Here is a 17,652-nt window from a genome sequence, read left to right as displayed (position 1 = left end):
CTTTTTTTCTACAGAAATTCCGCAAATAGCTAATGTGGAGGTGTAGCAAACCAGGCTCATCTCAGTGGTACCCAGGGGTAAGACCAGAGGCAACAGACAAGTTCAAATATGGAAAACTCATATTAGACCTGAAGAAGAAAAATTTTCACTTGAGGGTGGCTTAATACTGGAGCAAGTTGCCCAGAGTGATTGTGGACTCTCCATCACTTTAATCTTTTTAAAGGAAATCCATTAAACTTAATGAGAAAAGTCCCCAAGCAACCTCATCTAACTGGCCTTGCTTTGAACACAGGTCAAAGGTCCCTTCAACCTGTGTGCTTCTGTGACTCCATGAAAGTATATTTTGGGTCCACCATGAGACAGATTCTATTGTTTTTTTCATTTTAATAGCATTATTATCTTTATCTGCACTGATCTCCCAGGGAGTCTCTAAACTGGCATGAGTTTTCAGTCAATGCTTAGAGAAGTTCCAAACAGAGCAAGCTACATACTGCTGGTGTTGATGAGAACAGACGCCTTTTCAAATTGGTACTGCCAACCTCTCTCAAAGTCTTGGTTGTAAGAGAGAACTATTCTTCTGAAGCACTGTCCACTCGTACTGAATAGCAAGCAGATGCCATCAAAACATCAAATCAGAGATGAGGCCAGGGATTCTGGTAAAACTAACTAAAGAAAAGTTCTGCCAAAATCTGTTTCCCAAATGAAGCTTGAACTAAGGATTAAGAAAAAATACATGCATGAACAGACCTCTGAAAACAGATTTACACATTACTTAATCAAGTGTCAAGACTGCTTAAAGCATAATGGATTAGGCAATAATGCAATCCAGATAATCTATCTGTTGAAGGAAAGTCTTAATATAGTCTAAACGCTGGATAACTAGTTGCTATCTCCTCAGCTATTTCTAGCATGTTGTATAAAGGTCACAACACTGGAGCAAAATAACATTTTTTTTCGTTTTAAGAACATAGCCTTTATACCTAAGTGTGAAGCCTTGCTTCCTCAGACCAAAGTGTCAGAAGTGCAGCACAAAAATACTGGTATCTTATATATTAATGTTAAATCAAAGTAAAAAATTTACTTCTGTAATGTCTCCAACAAGTTTTAGATTAATGTAAATTTCTGGTTTCCCTTCTCTTTACTATCTTACTCCCAAGTGAAAAATAGCAAAGAACCAGAAACAACAACACACAAACCATTCAAAAGAAAATTGTTCACGATAAATGAAAGAGATGTATGCGTGAGAGCAATAGAGCTTAATGCACACCCACTAAAACAAAAAGCTTATAATTTTCTAAGGGCTTTATAGACACCAACTAAGCTAAATGTTGTGTACAGCTGAAAACAGGCAGGAACAGACTATGGAGTTCCTCTCCTCCACCACTTCAGTCCAGTAGTCTGCAGAAAATGCAGATACACTGCAGAAGAAGAAACAAATGAATTGCAGTTAGAGGAAAGAAAACGATCAACAGGGGCACAAAGGATTAATCTGAAAGAATCCTAGATATGTCATCATTAAAAACATAAAGAGCAGAAATAAAAAAAGGTAACAGGGAGAAAGTTTCAGTAAGAAAACTGTAAGTAACATACTGAATTCCTAAAAAGATCAGTTATGTTAAAATATTAAGAAATAGTCAGAAAAATTTCAAGTTGCATTGTTAAACTATATAATCTGTGTATCACTGGATATTATGAGGGTAAGAGTAGGTGCATCTGGACAAAATGCAAGTAGATCACAACACTGCAGTTCTCAGACAACCAAAATTTTACAGCTGCAGTCAGACAAGACAAATACATTACTCTTTAATAACATATAAAAGTGAGAAATTGATTTGATAAACTATATCTTGTGTGACATCTATGCCCTACACACGCAGGAGGAAGGAGCAGGGGATTAAATACCTGCCAGCCTGACTTTCAGAGAAAATATTTCTGGCCCCAAACATGATTATTTTGGTACTAAGAATGTGGTCATGCAAAGCCTCTTGAATAAAAAAAGTGGAGCATGCAGGAAAGAAAATTTTCTTTCCACACCTGAAGACTGATCCAGCACTCCCTGGTGTCCCATTACCACCTGTTGGAAAGCTGAAAACAGAAAAACTCTTGACTTATTTTTAAGAAAAGCAACTCCTTTCCTTGCTTCTGCACACAACTTGAAACCCAAAATTCAACTATGCTTTATGCAGGCCTGGCAGTGTCAGGAGGCTTTCGGAGGCAACACCACACCCTCATTCCTTATAAACACAGGGAAAGAACAGCAGGATTAACACACAACAGCTACCACAGCAGAAGACATCACCAAAAACAAACCTGCCCTGCAAAATCCTCAGATACTCAAGCACCAAAACTATCCCCTAACCGCTGATTAGCTTTTACACACATAGCCCAGACTGGGAGATTTCTCCTTCTCCTGGTCACAAACCCAAGGTAAACTGCCCACAGACTTCCTCTCCAATGGTAATTGCCCCATTTCCCCTACAGTTTAAAACAAGCTCTGATGTAACTCTTACTAAAACCCTTTGGCCATTACCATTTTGAAATAGACAGGAAGTGTTCATATACATGAAAAACCCTATTTAACTCGTTTAAAAAATTGCTGTGAAATTATACTTAGAACGGGGAGAAAGACCACAAGAGACAGGCTTCAACATCTCTAAGACTGTTCTCATGTGAATAGAAATGAGGGTAGAAGAAAGCAATGTGGGGTTTACACATTTTATGTGCAGTACAATACATACGGAATTTGGAACTAGAGCACCCCTCAAATCAAATACAAATACTCCTGAAATAATACACTAGTCACTCCAAGAATAAACATTGTTAATGATCTGAACTCTAAGATCTACTGTATTTTATGTCTGAAGCACAAAAAAAAAAAACTGCTCAGTAATAATAAAGAAATAGACAGAAAAAATATTTTCTGGCATTAGCAACAGAATTCACACAACTGCATTTTGACTCTCCAACATAAAAAATGTAACTATGAAAAATCAGCCCACCAGTTTCAGGATACCATCAGTTTGCAGAATAGCATTACTAACTCCTTTTTTTTTTGCTTTTAATTTAGTCTTTATATACAAATGTTAAGCCCCACAGAACTAAGAAATCAGAAAGTATTTATTCTGGCCTAACCACCGAAAGAATATATGCAATTCTAATACCATCCTTAAAACACAGCCACATGGTCTAGAGCAAGACTTTGAAGCAGGCTATCAGTGTTCCAGCAGAAAAGGAACAGGAGACTCAAACCCAACTTTTGCCACGATCTGAGGCAGCAGCCAGGCCCGATTATTTTAACGATGTGTCATGTAACGCCTACAAGTATTTATCATCCAACCACAATAACCTCAGCTTCACCTCCAGTACCCTCAGCCTTCACCTATATCCCTGGAACTACAGATTCCACAAGAGGCATTGCACACTAAGGATGGTTTGACTTAATGAATGCGCTAATTGGGTGACCAATGTACACAGTCTGACGGGTTACACAGAAGGATAAAAAAACCACAGACCTCGTGCCAACTATGCTGTCATGTACAACATCATTCTTCTCTGCCTCCTCCATCAAACCACCATTTCTTAAGTTTGTACAAGGTATATTTCTTTAAGAACACTACCCCTCCATCAAATTTTAATGAAATTAGACAACACATACAGCACTGATTGGTGAAAAATGGAAAAAAGCACTATTGTCACTCTACCATTCCCTCCCAATGCACAACTAAAATCAAGCACATCATAACAAACTTCTATTGAAAAGGAAAAAAAATAAAGGAAAAAAAGGAAAAAAAAAAAAACTACAGAAATATTCAGTTTGCCAAATCTCCAGGAAGGCAGAGTTCAATAACATTTATAAGCATGGCTATTTGTCATGTTTAGGCACCTCTAAAATGCAAATTTAGAGATGATCAATAATGCTGTGTACATGGTTTATACAATCCATATGCTGCAAGTCATTAAAAACCCAAGGAAAATTTTATAAATTAAGCCACGTGTGCATGCTAAAAGCAAAGCAATCCCCAGTATTTAAACCAATTGAGAAAATATCTCAGATTGCTCAAGTGGCAGGCTGAGCTACCAATTTATGTCAGATTTTTTTCATAATTATATTCAACTATTTACATTTTTTTATAACCATTTGCAATTGTGTATGAATTTTACAAGAACATTAGTCCTTTGCTTTATAAAAATTATTTTTAAGTGCTTTGGAGTAACCTAACCTCAAAGTGCCCTCAGGTAACATTTGGGTTTTGAAGACACTTGTTCAAATCAGTAATTTCTTTCTCATGCCTCCTCTGAAACACTCAGATTTGTTTTTCCTCAATTAGCTTGTCCCTCGTGATTTCACAGATTACAAAACTTGGCTTCCAGATTGTTTAATTTTCCTGCAATACTCTGAGGAAGAGTGTGTGCCTCCTGCTCTCTGAGTTCCCCTGTCTCTTGTGAGATGTTATCTGAGGATCTCTGTCAGCGGGTTGGGTTGTTTCAATTCAGCTTTTTTAAAATTTTCCGTATCATCCAATGGATCTAAAAAGGAAACAAACAGTACTCATGTGCTCTTTGAAAGACACCTAAACTATGTTCAATCCTGGCATCACTCTCATTCCATGACAACTTATCTTTACCATTTGTTTCCCTTCTACTTAAATGAGTAGGGGACTATTTCTCATTCCTCTTGAAGTATCTAACTCAGCATAATTTCCAAGCATTTTCCTCCCACCCTGAAAATCTTGCACTCTACTATACAGCTGTAACAACTTAAGGGAACAGATTTACATCTCCCCCAAAAACAGACCCTTTAACAACTTCTGCTGGTTCCCAGTATTTGCAGTGTCTTTACCAAGATCTTTGCTCAGTCAAAGTTCAGTCAAGGTAGAGGCTTTCCCTGGTTTCCACCATTCCATGATGCAGGTTCCTTGCATCTTTGAGCGTAAATTCTTCAGTCCACCTAAATTCATTGTGTGATTCTTTCTAAATTCTCAGTACCTCAGCAAAAGCTTATTTTCAATTTATGAAAGAATTTTATAATGTGGCCCAAAAGCCACCTGAGCAGAGCAGAATGATCACAGCCTGAAATGAAGTCGTCTCAGGTTCTTACTTCAGCAACATTTAGGCTAGTTTTAGTCATATTTAACTCAGTTTCCAGAAGAATCTAAGGGCAAGAAAACACTGACCTGCAAGCCATTCATAAAACAGCAGTGATACAGGACACTGCACAGTACTAAGATGAGCAGATATCCAAAACAAGGCAATCACACACCACTATCACAGCAACTACAGGTAGCTGCTGTCCTGACAGAACAGAGATTCTTAAAGGCCCAACCCAGAGATCCAAGCGGGCACACAGAAGCATATTCCAGAATAACAATAACATCCTTCTTAGTCTCCCCACCCTACTTCCAAATACACACTGGTTTGCAGCACAAACAAACAAAAAGCACATTTTAATATACCCAGTAATTCTGGACTATTTTAGAACACAATGTGGCCAGTGCAGCCTTCTCGCACACCTCAGAAAGATGACACGTGACGACTGTGCCTACAGTGGCAGACAAGAGAGGATCCATTTTAGTGTGAGCTGGCTCCCCAGCTTTGCTCAGGACCAGTTCAAACAGCTCTCCCCAAGAGAAACTGCACACAAAGCACACCCGAAGCAGCAGCAGCATGGCCAGTGTGCACTGTCCATCCTTGGGGACAACCTGCAGCCCAACCCTACAGCAATGTGCACGTGGCCAGGAAGGTGATGTGAGACTCACACTTCGCTCTGCCTCACCTCGACCTTTGGCTGGTGATTCTGTCTTCCATACAACAGTTCTCAAAATAATTCAGTAGTGCAATAATTGGAGTTGTTCTTGTTATTACCTCCAGTCAATTAGTGATCTACCTGTGAAGGGACTTGCCAGCTGCCACAAGCACCTTGCACTGCAGCTCCCTGGCCCATGCTGTACTCGTACCAATGTCCTTCCCACTGATACTGTCCATTGCTGGCAACATTTGTGTCTCTGACAGTATGATATACAACACTGTCCTATTGTTTAGGAGCTTACAAAATAAATAATGCAGATTAAGATACAGAATATGGATACCGAGGGGTCAAATAGGGCCTAGGAAGACAAAAGCACTGGAACCCTAAGTAGGAGAAAAACCTTTTGACACAGAAAGAGAAAAAAGCACTTGGCATCTTAAGAACCTGAAGGTTATTTATAAGCACAGCAAGAAGCAGATATGGTGCAAGTATGAAGACATATTAAAATAGAGCAAGCCTCAAGGAACATTAAAAACTGTACTGGAGCAGCAGACTCTGGTCACATCTGTTCTCCTAAGGAATTGGCTGAACCATCCCTCGGTCCAGAGGACATGTGAAACAGACCCACTGGCACCCACACAGCACTGGGCCTGCTGCTCCTCTCTATGCCAGCACATCTGCCTGGGAGATACGTGTCTGGAGTCAGCCAGGAGCAAGCCAGAGTCAGCTTGAACCACAAAATGGTCAGTGCTCAAGCTGTGCCCTGGCTGTGTCCTTCAGCAGCAGAGGTGAAGGAAAGGTAGCAGGTGTAGGGTGGGAAGGGGCTGGTGCTGGAGAGGAATACCTGTGTTTGAAAGGAAAAGGAGAAGGACAGAAGTTAAACTGGAGAGGCAGGGAGGGACCCTATCTTAAATTAGGTGAGGAGAATACATGATCAGACTAAGAGAAAGAAAAGATGAATGGCACGAATGACCCTTGCCATCCTGCAGGCCAGAAGTTAGAAGAATTACCTCAACAGCAAAGTAGCAAACAAATGGTTTTTACCTTATTTAATTAGGAGAAAATGTTACCACCTGATCAGATTATCTCTGATACCCTACAAAGACTTCATAAAAACAACTAAGCACACCTATCTACTGCAAAACTATCATTAAACAAGTGTCTAAAACACAAAAACACTCAGGAAAGAGTGGATTTTGCTTTAATGCACGTGATAAATGCCAGATTACCCATGTGAAATCAACAGAAATCTTGCGAAACAGAAGCAGAGACAACTGAAAGCCAGTATTCCAGCCCTTCCCCAACTTCACACCATTTCCCTGTCCAATCATTCTCTTTTCCTCACCTCTCTGAATTCCTAGAAATCTGAATTCTTCAACTTTAAAAATACAAGATGACAGCTTCACATTTTGTGTAGCTTTCACTAATCTAAAAAAGAAGTATAAGTGGAACAAAGTACAGCAAACTCTGACAAAGGACTTCATTGAAGTTTTAAGATATCAAGGCAGAAAGTTTTTTAAAATGGTAATTATAAGGCTTATGGAAGTTCGGGGTTTCTTTTGGAGGTATAAATGTTAAGCCACTTTAACTGTTCTATTTAAGTGGGTCTCAGAAGACTTGCATATTGGGACACTTGGGTTGTGAAACACAAGCAGTCTTAATTACAAAATAGGCATTCTTGTCAGCCACTTCGTAAGGGGAGGGGCAATTCAATTTAGATGTAAAACCTATTTTTGGTAATGCAATCAATTCGTACTGGAGCAAAAATAAAGACAGTGAAAGTACGACTCAAGGCTATCCTTTTCCCAACTAAAAAAAAAACCACAAGCACAATTACTAAAAAGAGGAAAAAAAAACAACTAAACAAACAGTACAGAACTACTTATAAGCAAAGACTCTATACAACCACTTACTGAGAGCCGGTATTTCACTTATCAAATACTAGCACCACTTAATTTGACTCCATCAGTCCCCACTGACTGAAGAGCAACGAAACATTTAAGAGATGTGGAGTGTAGCTGTTTTGAATTTGGACTCTGGACTGTAACTGTCCCTAACCACGTTCTCTCACAGAACAACTTCTGACAATTTATTCTCATCTATTCATTCTCATTCATCCCTACACAAGCTTTTGTGAAAGGAAACTCTTTCATCTCCCTTCCTTAGTTATTAGCTTGTGGCAACAGGAGGAACAATCAGAAGCCATTTTACAGGTTTGACATAGAAAAATGAAGTGCATTTTTTTGTTGCTGAGCTTTACAAAGGACTGGGACTAAGCACTACCAGAAACATTCTGAACATGCACTGACATAACTTAAGTCCATCCCCTTACGTGAACCTCAGAATACAGAAAAGGTCTGATCGTTTGTGTTGTCCAACTGTGATATTTCATTTACAAATACAAGGTTTTCAAGCACAGCTGTAAGTCCAGTAAATAACGAATTTTGTGATGATTCTCTTAATTCAGGACTGTCCTTTCCCTACCAAGCTACTTAATGTGGAAAGCCTCTGCTTCCCCCTCTGCAGTCCCCACTGCACCCTTTCTGGCTCTGATGCTCGTCAAATTCTGCTTAATAAATCAATTCTATTCATTAATGTAGCTGAAAATTAGCCCAGCTAAAAGCAGAGTAGTAGCCTCTTCTGGGTCAGCGAATGAATCAAACCTGCTCATGGAAAGATGAGGTCCAGGACACACAAAGGAAGAAGTACTTTTCCCAAAAGTTATGTGTCTGGGAATAGAGGCTGGCAAGTGCTTCCTTTCTCATTGGATAGCAGCAAGATTTTAGAGCAACTCAGCTTTTAATCAAGTTAAACACTGTCAACAAAAACCTAGGAGAAATTAAAAACTGCAAAGAAGGCAGTGTAAAAACTGATGCAGAGGTTTTACAGTACAGCAGGACATTGGTTGAGAAGGTTTCCACCCCATTCTGGGTTTGTGACAAGATATAACTGTTTATGGGGTCACAATGCAAAACATACGAGGAAAACATTTTGGATTTTTAGGTTTGGGGGTTTTTTCAGAGAAATAAAAACTGGGACCTTTCTCCCTAACTCATGACTGCACAACTGAGTCAACTGTAACAGAGTTACGAGCAGAATCTCTTGAGCAGGTTTGGCTGCTGGGGAACTTTGATTTAATTATGGAATTGTTTAAGCTGCTTTATCTTTTGCCTGACAGATCACCACTATACCTCTCATGGTTCATTTCACACCCATTCTCTCCTGGTACAAGTATTTATGCTCCCATAGAGCAAAGCAGATCAGAAAATAGATACAAAGAAAATAATTCTGGGGAGAGGGAGAGGAGGAGATGGAGTGTTCTTTATATTCATTTCCTGATCCAGCTTATTGTATGCTCACACAAACAGCTGCCACTTGTGTTTGCATCAGTTCAGAGTGAAAATGTTTACTGTCAGACATGACAGCTCCTCAGGTTCACACTGCTACCAGTTACTCTCTTTTTTATCATACTAATGGACGTTGTCACAATTTTTACTCGAAGAGCACTTCAATGGGAGCTTAACTGAGTTATGTCAGGACTGCCGCAGCCCCACTCCTTCCTTTCTCTTTATTACATAGCTTGATAATTTTGTTGCACCAGCAGCTCAGTAGCCAGCTTCCCACTCAATCCCCCAAGTGCCACTACAGGACAAGCACAGAGGTGAAGACAGACTGAAGTGCTCACCTGCAGCTATTCCAGCTTAGATTGGCTTTCAGAATATGTTTACACAGATGGATGCAAATAGATCCCAGCTCCTCTACCGACACCCTAATTTGCTGGAAGTGTACCAACTGCAACTGAGGTGATATAACCAAGTCTAACTGCATGCCCAATTTAAGATACCTCTAAGTACCTAGACTCCTTCAGCCTTGATGTATTTCTTTTTAGTCTTGCTTCATTATGCAATGGACTCTCCTAGATCCTAAGGCACTGATTACCAAGGTGTCTCCAACAGCATGACACACGTGCATTACACTTGCTACTGTCGAAGACACAATACCAGCCTCCCAGGCAAACATTAAGTCTTTTTATCTAGGTATCATATGTAATGGAAGAGGGCAAAAATATGATGTTCAGGCTGTGCCCGTGCACTCCTATCCCACCAGCTTCACCCCTCTCACAGCATGTTATGCCTCCAGACCCCACCATCCCCTATGCCCTTATTCTGCCCTCGTAGGCCCAGATTCAACACACTCCCCGTCGTGCTCTTCCCCCCTCAGACATCTGGTTCTCCCCCGCAGACAACCCTCCAACCCTCAAACCAAGCTGCCCCCACTGCCATCCCTCTGTCCCCAGCACCAGACCTCCTCCTCCCCCCAGTGCACCCTTTTTGCTCTTCTGCTCCCTCACCCCAAGGTCAGGCTGCCCCTTGACTTCTCCCCTGCCCTTTCCCTCCCAACACAACCTATTCCCACCCACCCCAGGGCAGACTCCCCTCGCCCTGACACCGCTTGTGCCCTTCCCAAACACCGCCAGTGCCCTATCCGCTCGCCTCGGGCCAGGCTCTCACCTTGTCCTCTATACCCCCCTCTTTCACCCCAGGCCAGGCTCCTTCCTGCTCTGGTATCCTTCACGACGTTCCACCCAAAACCAAGGCCAAGCTCCCCCTCCTCTGACAGCCCTCTTGCCCTTGCTCCCCCAGGCCAGCCCCCGCTCTAGGCCGGGCCGCCCTACATACACACCCGCACCCACCAGGTAGAGGGTGCCGTAGATGCGGAGGGACTCAGCCAGGGCGCTCTGTGTGACGTGCAGCACAGCCCAGGAGCACTGCGGGTGCCAGGTGTGCCCGATCTCGTAGCAGCTGTGCGGAATGGATTTACTCAGCGCCGCCATCTTTGCAGCGCGCGCGCGGAGCGGAGCGCAAGGGAGGGGGCGCGGGGCGCGCGCGGCCGCCGCGTCACCGCCGGTGCCGGGGAAGAGGTCGCGCGGGGCGCTGCGCGCGCCGGGGTTACTCGCGGGCACGGCCGCTCTCCCCACACACCCCCCCGCGCGCCGCTCGCGTGAGGCCCGCAGCCAATCGGCGGCCGCCGGGGAGCGGCCGGGGGCGGGGGTGGCTCGAGCCGCGGGGGGACGCGGGGGGGTGGGGGCCGCGAGGCCTCCTGCGGGCACCGCGTGTCCCCTCGCGTCCCCCGTGTCCCTCTTGTGTCCCTTCTTGTCCTTCTTGTGTCCCTTCTTGTCCCACTTGTGTCCCCTGTGTCCCGTCAACCCCCGCGGCACAGGCGTTTGGGTGCCCTGTATGTTTCGATAGGCTCCTGCCTATCGAACAGGTCAGAATCGCAGCGGTGCCGATCTCGGGATGTCCGTTGCCAGAGTGGCAACGTGTAGGCAAGGAGTATACACGGAGCTCAGCATTAAAGATCGTCACGGGGCTCAAGTATTTTCCTTCTCGCCGTTTTCTCATAGCCTGCAAGGGCAGCAACATCTCCTTCGGCTCGCTCCACCTGTTCAGTCCTATTCCTCCTGTTTTTCATGTCATTCTGCATTTCCCCCTGAGCCCCTGGGTCATGTCAAACACTCTTGTTTCCTGTCTTAAATGGTGTGGCCTCCTCACAAATTTAAGGTTTCACTCCTGTGATTAGAATGTTTGTAGGCCAGCTCTAGACTAGAGTTTGATAGACTTCCTGAGGAACAGATTGGCCCTTTGCATGGGTCCTCGTGTAGAACTATGTATTAAGTGCAAAGTCTTCATAGAAACTGTTTAATTATGAAGAGAGAGAGTAATACCAGAAAATAGAAAAAATGCGTGCACACACACACATGTGCGTGTTCTGCATGTCCCATGTGCCTCCTGCATCCTGTTACCCCTGCAGGGAATGAGCATAAAGAGAAGCCTCCTGCAGCTCACTCCATGAGGTGGAGCTGGCGGCACCTTCCAGTGCCACAGAAGCAGCCAGGACGGACAGACAGACAGATGGAGAGGGAGGTGATTAACTAAAGTCAGAGAGTTAAAGTTGGAAGGCACTGGAGGTCATCTCATCCAATATCCCTATTTAAGCAGGGTCCCCTAGAGCACATCACTCAGGATTGTGTCCAGGCAGCTTTTGGATATCTCCAGTGTGGGAAACTCCACAACTTCTCTGGGCAATCTGTTCCGGTATGCGATCACCCATACAGTAAAGTTCTTCCTCGTGATCAGGTGGAAATTCCTGTGCATCGGTTTCTGCCTGTTGCCTCCTGTTCTACTGCTTGACACCACAGAGAAGAGCCTAACTCCATCTTCTTGACAATCTCCCTTCAGATACTTACAATGATGAGGAGCCCTCATTCTTCTCTGGGCTAAACAGCCTCAGCTCCCTTCAGCCTTTCCTCATATGAGAGATGCTTCAGTCTCCTAATTACCTTTGGATACGACAGCGTTTTTACAAAACCACTAAGGCAATGACTGATGACACAGTTACAGCTCAGTTGCGAAACTGGCATCTGGTTTCAGCTAAATTTTGATAATTTAGGTCCTAAATGGGCTGTGTGTATCAGGACCTGGGGATTTTACTTGGGTATTTGTTAAGTAATAGTTTGCAAATGCTCTGTTCTGATGGAGCAAGTACACACTCTATCTCTTGTGCCATGGTGAAGTCAGGAAGATATTGTTTCAAAACCTAGGTGAGAGATACATCCTGAGGTCTATAGGAAGATCAGCAAACGAACCTGCAGTCAAATGCAGACGTGGAACAGATCCCCCTTACAGCCTGGCTCCAAGTTGTCCTGCTGAGCCTGCTGAGTTCCCCTCCCTGATCAGACTTGAGACAGCCTGTAGCACTGCCAAAAATATAGAGCAAATTTGTCACTGATTTTGCAAACCCATTTACCGTTCTTCCAAGGGAGGCTGCTGTAGATGCAAGAACATACTTGCATTTCAGTTTTATCAGCCTATAGATGTGTAGGTTGGATGATTCACAGAACTTGGGACCACTGAGAGACTGTTTGCAGACTCCCAATAAATCTACAGTAGGAGATTGTTGGCCTAAATAGTTCAATTATGCTATTTCAGTCAAGCGTGCTTTAGGTAGAACTTTGTCTATGACAGTCTGTATTTAAAATCTAGTAGAAGACCCTAGAGATAACTTTAAATTCAGCTTTAGTGCTGAGGTGCAGCTCCCCTGCAGCTGCGGTTGCCTAACGGAGTGGATATTGCTGTGTGCTGACCCTCGTAGGGAAGCAGCCTTAGCAAGATAACCTGCTACAGCGTTGTCTGGACTTTGGCTGGGACCTTGCTTGCTGGTTTTGTATTAGTCCGTAAAAAAACTGCTTGTGGGCAGAAAAGGCAATTATTGCCTAAGTGACGGATTCTGGCTCTCTTTGCTTGCATGTTTTGGCTTTGATACTACTCTGGGCTTAAGGGTTGCTTGCTCCCTTGTAGGCAGGGAGCTGTGGCACGTACGATAGTAATAATTGCACAAACCAGTGATTTCACATCTGACACACGTTTTTGCAGACAGTCTTAATTTTGGGAGGACTTGCCCTGCTCAAGTTAAGGAAAACTCGTAAAGAGGGACTCTACAAGATACTTTGTTCATTTGTGCAGCACCGCTGATCTGGATGAACAGTTGCCTGCTCAGAATTGGAGGCTTTTGTATCTCTCCTTTTGGGTCAGCTGAGGAAGCCTCTGATGATGCACTGATAAAGAAGGCAGCACAGCCCCGACCTTCCTCCAGGCCCTTTTCCATGGGGTTGCAATATCCTGGGAAGAAGCCCTGGGGGTAAAACAGCATTGGAGTACTGCTGATGGCCCAATTGGCATTGGATGCCACTCCAGGATACTCTGTCCTGGGAGAAACCTAACCTTGTTGGATCAGGGACAGAATAGTCTCGGAAAAGGATGGAATCTCATTAATTAAAAAGACATTGAGGACCTTTAGTTTTGCCCTGTAAGCACATGAGGTTTTCAGGAACACTCCATATTGCATGAACAAGGCTCTATACTGGGAATAGCAGAGGGTGTCTATAATGTTACTTAAACAAACACTAGTGATAAGTCCTGTGGCATAAAGCCAGGTTATGTGGCACACACTGTCCAGGACTTGCCTTGTAATATTTAGGTGCCTTGAAGAATGCTACTCAGTGTAGTCCCAAAAACAAAGCCAGGAATGAGCTAATCGCTAAACAATATAAATGGTGGGGGAGTTGAGAGTGCTCAGTTTACTCCCTGGTCCTTGTTGATTTAGCAGTGTCAAATATACCAATGTGCCTGAATAAAAATGTAGGCTGGCAAGAATATCGGATGCATGAGCCTCATTAGACTAGGATAGCAAAAGTATCCCAGGCTCCATGCCTTGTGCCATAGAAGGGACCGATGTGGCAGCTTTTCACTGCATGGAGACTCTCTGTTCCAGTTGCCCACATACCTGTTTGAAGCTGGGTTAACAAAATGCAGCTTTCAGCAGAAGTCCCAGGCCAGACTCACTCTTTAGCAAGATACCTTAACTGATGGACAGTACAGCAATCCTTTAGTTTACCTGTACTGATTATACTAGGGAGTCAGATGGCTTGGGTAGCAATTGCTGAATGAAGAAAAGTAGGGCCTATCTTTCCAGGGTTTAGTTGGTCTCACAGTCTGAGAACATTCTCTGCTGCTATCTTCAGCATCTGCTAAGTCTGATATTTGCAAATAATTAACATATCTCAGCCCATGAGAGTAACTGAAGGTGTGAAGATTTTTCTTTTGCCTTCACACTGAGCAGCTATCAGTGTTAGGAAGTGGTCTAACTGGGAATCTGAGTCAAAGAATTTAACTAATTAAAACAAAATCAGGCAGAAAAAAATAAACTGAGGAAAAAAGCCAACCAGGGAACTTGACATTGCAGGAGGCTTAGCCTTTCGAATGCATCGGGATCTGGGAAATCTTACTTCTAAACATTTTTAAATATCAAAACAATCTGGAAACATTTTAACTTGGAAGAAATGTTATGCTTTGCCCTCTCTGGTCCCTCATGTTGCTTTCCAACTTGTGTGCTTTTTTTTGCTATGTGTTTGTTTTCTCCCTCGGGACAGGTGATCTGGCTTTTCCCTGCTACTCATGTAGTTTTCAGTGCCTGAACTTTGGTTCTGGAAGTAACTTCTCTTGTCTGATGATAAGAACTGCTCTTTCCAGCAGAAGGGTATTTTGCGTTCACTTATTTTCCAGCTTTTCCCATTCTTCCACTTTCATTGTTATTACCCTTCAGTTTGTTCTCCTGCCATCCGTGCCGTTGTCTCATGCCTCCATCATAAAGTTTATGAATATGAAATCCAGACTGAAAAATATTCTGCTGCTAAAAAACTAGGGATTAAATTCATCCTTCTTCATAGTTTAGTGGTAACAATGTGTACATGCGGATATCTACTTCCTTCAGTAAAATGCATAGGAACTTGGAGATGTTGCTCCAATTTCCATTTCTTCTCAAAATCCAGGACAAATGTAAGTAGAGTATATAGTTAGTTTTGTAGAAATAAACCACAAGTTTGTAACATACATCACTAATACATGGAATGGCTGTATTGAATGGGAGCGAATGGCCATTAATGGAGCTGATTTACCTTCCTTCAAGGAAAGAAAGACTCTTTAAGGACTACTTTTCACCCTTGTCCCCAAAACTACTTACATTTTAAACTTAACCCATTATGCATTATTTGAAGAGGAATTCTCTTCTGTCTTCCAACCATGAATCATACTTGCTTATTTTTTAGCAGCAGATAATCTCAAAATACCCTTGTGTTTGCTGATATTTCAAGGTAAAGGAATTATCTGGAAGTTTTCCCATTTTCCAGATATAATAATGTCCAAAGTAAATACAAAATGGACTGTGGGATAATATGCTGTGAACCCTTCAATACACAAAATAATACCCTCTTGTTTATACAAATATGGATTTTTTCCAGACATAAATGCTGCAGTCTTTCTTAGAGGTACCAAGGGTTATATTAAGAAAACAAAATCATAACATTCACCATGCTGACTCTGTGGGCCAAACCAAGAGATGTCATACTGAGCCATATTCATGGTACTGGCATCAGTAGAATTGTACTTCAACTGTATTTAGCCTATGGTGTTGCTGTTCCTGGAGACAGTGATTTCTTTCTAAATCAGGTGACATAGTGGGTTATTAAAGGCTAAAATAAGCCACTGGGTTCACTAGAGAAGGAATGAGAGGCAGTGCACGTGGACACACCATCCCAAGAGCAGCCCAGAACAGCAACTGTGACCCTGCTGATACCTCACTGCTTTCCTGCTTTCCAGGAAAGTGCTTTCTGCAGTTCTGGAAAGAACGCAAAAATCACACCTTGCATCATCCGGGTACCTCTGCATACTCCTGTGCTTGAAACTCCCTTGCCTGGTTCCCTACCTTTGTTTGACTGAAACCATTAGGACCCACCTTTACACCACCCAGACAAAATAAAATCTTTTCTAGTGCTATCAAAAGGTTTGTCTGCTTATGCTCTGCAGTCACAGTGCTGTTCATGTCCTTCCTCTGCCATCTTTCTGTCTCAATGTTTATCAGATTGAACAGCCAGGAAAGACCTATCCCACATAGCTTCCACATCCTTCATTTCTGCCTACCAGGTGGGGGCAGCAGCCTTCAGACATACAGCTGATATTCACCTTTCCAAGACTATGGCTGGGAAGGATGGGATTAGGCTGGGATTGCACACTGCTGAATACAGGAAGCTCAGGGGCAGCATTAGGTGGGTCTCCACTCCTATAGAGTTCCAAGAAGTGAAGTAGAGCTTTGCACCTCTATTGTCTGTGACATCTGATTGCTAATTCACACTCTAGCTCTTTTTTTGGGTCTTTTGAATGGTATCTGAGATCAATAGGCTTATAGAGAGTTCTGGCCCTAAGCAGGGTAGACACCAGCCAGTCATTGTCATTTGCTTATAGGAGCAGCAGTAAGTGGTTGGGTGTTCTTCAGCAGTGTCCATGCAAAGAATCTTTCAGAAAATAGGAGAGGAAAAAGGAGGCAGGAATGAATGATGACATCCTCAAGTAAAAATTTTTGTTTGCCCCTCCTCTTCACCCATTCCCGACATCTTCAAGGTTATTATTGCAACATTATTTATGCTTCAAGCACAAGCATTTTTTCTTAAGAAAAGATTCAGAAGAAGACATTTTTTCTCTGTGTTTTGTGTTTCTAGTGTACTTAAAGGTTCTGTAACAAAACTGTCTGTCCATCAAATTGGGCTGCTGAGGCCACAGATAGAAGTTTAGTTATTCTAAAGCAACTGAGCACCAAACAGCTCCTTTGAAAATTAATGATAGTTTCTAGGAACTCAGCACTTTTGAAAAGGCTTTCAATTTAAGCCTTCTTTTTTATTTTTACCAGAAGAATAATGAACAGTAAATTTCAGCCATGTAGTTTTCAAATGCTCATGTTGAAATAGCCTCTGATCACTCCTGCTGCCAGCACTTGGACATCACAGCAGTAGAATTCAACGGCCTAAGCAGCAGCTGCTGAACAACTTCATTTTGCAGATTTGTATTTTCAAGCAGGCTGGCAGTGACTTTAAGTTGTCTTGGGCTAATAAACTACATCGTCCTTCAGCAGGGCTATGGGTGTCCAAAGCTGTGAGAAGGGTGAATGGCTCCGAGAAGGCTCTTTGAGGCAAACTGCTCTCTTTGCCTTTATTTTCAGCAGGGTGGCTGCTCAGCCACCTTGTGCTGCAAGATGTCTTGAAGGTACTTTAAACTGCAAATCAAAGAAACAATACACCCATGGATACTATTAGCTTTTGAAATACTGTATTTAGGTGGGCAGATGTAGCTTTAGACATCCACATTTAGACCTCCTGTCAAAAATCAAGGCAGTATAAAAAACAGTTGTGGATTTGATGGGACTGCAGCATCAGACTCTGCTGTTGGTTCCTCTCTGCTGGACCAAGCTTTGAATGTATATGAACAAGAATCAAGGAAATAAGATGAAGGAAACTAGTT

The 17,652-nt window shown here is 42.8% G+C and overlaps 1 protein-coding gene across 2 annotated transcripts in view; it reads right to left on the bottom strand.

Annotated features, from left to right (window-relative positions):
- Positions 1-10,706, bottom strand: part of TMEM135 (transmembrane protein 135) — a 170,499-nt gene extending 159,793 nt beyond the window's left edge. Inside the window, exon 1 of one of the 2 annotated variants that reach the window (XM_064645007.1) lies at positions 10,440-10,706. In XM_064645007.1, the coding sequence (XP_064501077.1) occupies positions 10,440-10,580 (141 nt within the window). In that variant the 5' untranslated portion in view covers positions 10,581-10,706. The remainder of the gene's footprint in view (positions 1-10,439) is intronic. The other variant, XM_064645006.1, reaches the window with a different exon arrangement.
- Between the last annotated feature and the right edge of the window lie 6,946 nt (positions 10,707-17,652).

Source organism: Pseudopipra pipra, chromosome 2, assembly GCF_036250125.1.
Source record: "Pseudopipra pipra isolate bDixPip1 chromosome 2, bDixPip1.hap1, whole genome shotgun sequence".
Taxonomy (NCBI): domain Eukaryota; kingdom Metazoa; phylum Chordata; class Aves; order Passeriformes; family Pipridae; genus Pseudopipra; species Pseudopipra pipra.
Note: the sequence above shows the minus strand (reverse complement) of the source record. Positions and strands in the feature narration are given on the sequence as shown.